At 40.7% G+C, this 2898-nt stretch overlaps 1 protein-coding gene across 1 annotated transcript; it reads right to left on the reverse strand.

Annotated features, from left to right (window-relative positions):
• Positions 1-394: 394 nt before the first annotated feature.
• Positions 395-1447, reverse strand: LOC124356004. Its single transcript, XM_046807149.1, has one exon. It carries the CDS (start codon positions 1445-1447, stop codon positions 395-397), a length of 1053 nt encoding a protein of 350 aa, XP_046663105.1.
• Between the last annotated feature and the right edge of the window lie 1451 nt (positions 1448-2898).

The raw sequence follows: 2898 nt of genomic DNA on the forward strand, positions 1-2898 counted from the left end.
CAGTAATATCCGTTAAGACTTTATACAGGATACGTTTGTAGGTTTGGTTCTTGGCATTGAAATAACATTACGACGTGACAGCCCGGTTGGTCGAGATGATGACCCGGTTGGTGGTAGTAATGTCCCGGTTCGTGGTGATGATGTCCGTGTTGGTGGTGATAACAACTCGGTTAGTGGAGATGATGACCCGGTTGGTTTTGACGATGACCTGGTTGTGTGTTGTGAGGAACAAGGTCAGACGCAGTGCTCTAGAACGGAATGCGAAGTTGGTAATTTATCCCGATGGGTATAGGTATACGATAACGGTTCTGGGTTATCTGATATTTCAGTAATATCCGTTAAGGACTTTATACAGGATACGTTTGTAGGTTTGGTTCTTGGCATTGAAATAACATTACGACGTGACAGCCCGGTTGGACGAGATGATGACCCGGTTGGTGGTGGTGATGTCCCGGTTGGTGGTGATAATGTCCCGGTTGGTGGCGATGACAAATCGGTTACTGGAGATGATGTCCCGGTTTGTGGTGGTGATGTCCCGGTTGGTGGTGATGGTGTGCCGGTTGGTGGTGATGGTGTCCCGGTTGGTAATGATGGTGCCCCGGTTGGTGGTGATGATGTCCCGGTTGGTGGTGGTGATGTCCCGGTTGGTGGTTATTATGTCCCGGTTGGTGGTGATGGTGTCCCGGTTGGTGGTGATGGTGTCCCGGTTGGTGGTGATGTCCCGGTTGGTGGTGATGGTGTCCCGGTTGGTGGTGATGATGTCCCGGTTGGTGGTGGTGATGTCCCGGTTGGTGGTGATGGTGTCCCGGTTGGTGGTGATGGTGTCCCGGTTGGTGGTGATGGTGTCCCGGTTGGTGGTGATGATGTCCCGGTTGGTGGTGGTAATGTCCCGGTTGGTGTTGATGGTGTCCCGGTTGGTGGTGGTGATGTCCCGGTTGGTGGTGATGGTGTCCCGGTTGGTGGCGATGACAAATCGGTTACTGGATATGATGTCCCGGTTTGTGGTGGTGATGTCCCGGTAGGTGGTGATGGTGTGCCGGTTGGTGGTGGTGATGTCCCGGTTGGTGGTTATTATGTCCCGGTTGGTGGTGATGGTGTCCCGGTTGGTGGTGATGGTGTCCCGGTTGGTGGTGATGATGTCCCGGTTGGTGGTGGTGATGTCCCGGTTGGTGGTGATGGTGTCCCGGTTGGTGGTTATGATGTCCCGGTTGGTGGTGATGATGTCACGGTTGGTGGTGATGTCCCGGTTGGTGGTGATGGTGTCCCGGTTGGTGGTGATGATGTCCCGGTTGGTGGTGGTGATGTCCCGGTTGGTGGTGATGGTGTCCCGGTTGGTGGTGATGGTGTCCCGGTTGGTGGTGATGACAACTCGGTTAGTGGAGATGATGACCCAGTTGGTGATGGAAATGAGCCGTTTGTGTGTTGTGAGGAACAAGGTCAGTTGCATTTACCTTGAGCAGAATGCTTACAATTATTTAAGAGCATAAAGTAGTTGCAATATGTCGTTCACGTCAACCACGGTAACATAAGCACATGCTATTGCAGATACAGTTCAATAGACACCACCATTCCGTTTTATTAGTATGTAACTCTACACAATATTCTGCTTTAAAAACATATTTTACCGAGTTTAAGCTACAAGAAACCATTACCTAATAAAATAATTTACAATATAAAGTGTATTCATGATTATATTAGACTGCATGTTAGTATTTGCGAATTTATTTAATTTTATAGAAGAATATTTGTCTTATTTTCAAGTGAAAAGTAACATATTTTACAGAAGGAACCTAATTTTTTTCACTCCTGGCATTTTATTTATCTTGCAAAGTCAAGTTGACCTAGCTGTAGCTCAAACTTTATGGAATGTGCTCGTATAACTCAATTATATTAAAACTATGCAAGGATGAAACTGTTCAGACGTGATGAGATTTTCTTAGTTTCATACATTTAAAAAGCTGCTTCTAGAAACTATCTTGAAATAGTTTTGGCCTATCAGACATCTTGGAAGTTATCCCTAGTCATAATTGAGTGATACAATTTAAAGACCATAAACTACAAAATCAAATAATGTGTGTCAGTGAAAATAATTACTAGGAACTAATTAATGTCATTAAACTTTATTGTCGATGAAGGTATTCAAATTTGTGTCACATTAAATGGAAAAGTGTCTGTTTATATATGGATCTAATGATGATTTCGACCTAAAATGATACTAAACATGTATTTATTTGAACATCCAGTTGTATTTATACTATTGTAAAGAACGACCAGTCATTTTGCTCGATATTTCAAAATATTACAAATTTCAGAATAACTAAACATAATATGCGGACTCTGAAATATTTTGCAAACATTTTAACTCAACTAAATATTAACATGGTCGATACAAAACGATACACGTTTTTCATACGAGTATATTACGTAACTTTTATACTTGAATTTATCGATATTTCATAAGTTTCAAGATGGCCCATCAAAAGTTTTTGAGAGTAATAATTATATATAAGTTATTAAGCATTACAGCTAAAAATGTGTTTTAGAATTAATCAGATACTAGTATAAAGTATTGCGGGAATAATTTTGAATACGATAACTACCGTAGTTCTTAATAAATTCAGACCGTATTTAGTACAAAGACAATATTTATACACAACTTGTCCGAATGCGTTAGTAACTCTTAACGAAAAAAACCTTTGGCTGTCATAATTATAAAAGCATTAGGTCATAATTATAATTTCGAATATTTTACAAGATAAAAAATGAACACTTTTCACAAAATGTTTAAATAGTTTCAAGAAGCATTTATTTCTACTTTTTGATAACTTTTAAAGTTTAAATATGGTGGCTATTTAAAATTATATAGCCTAAATAATCAATTAAACCATATAAGTAAAT

This window comes from Homalodisca vitripennis, chromosome 2, assembly GCF_021130785.1.
Source record: "Homalodisca vitripennis isolate AUS2020 chromosome 2, UT_GWSS_2.1, whole genome shotgun sequence".
Taxonomy (NCBI): domain Eukaryota; kingdom Metazoa; phylum Arthropoda; class Insecta; order Hemiptera; family Cicadellidae; genus Homalodisca; species Homalodisca vitripennis.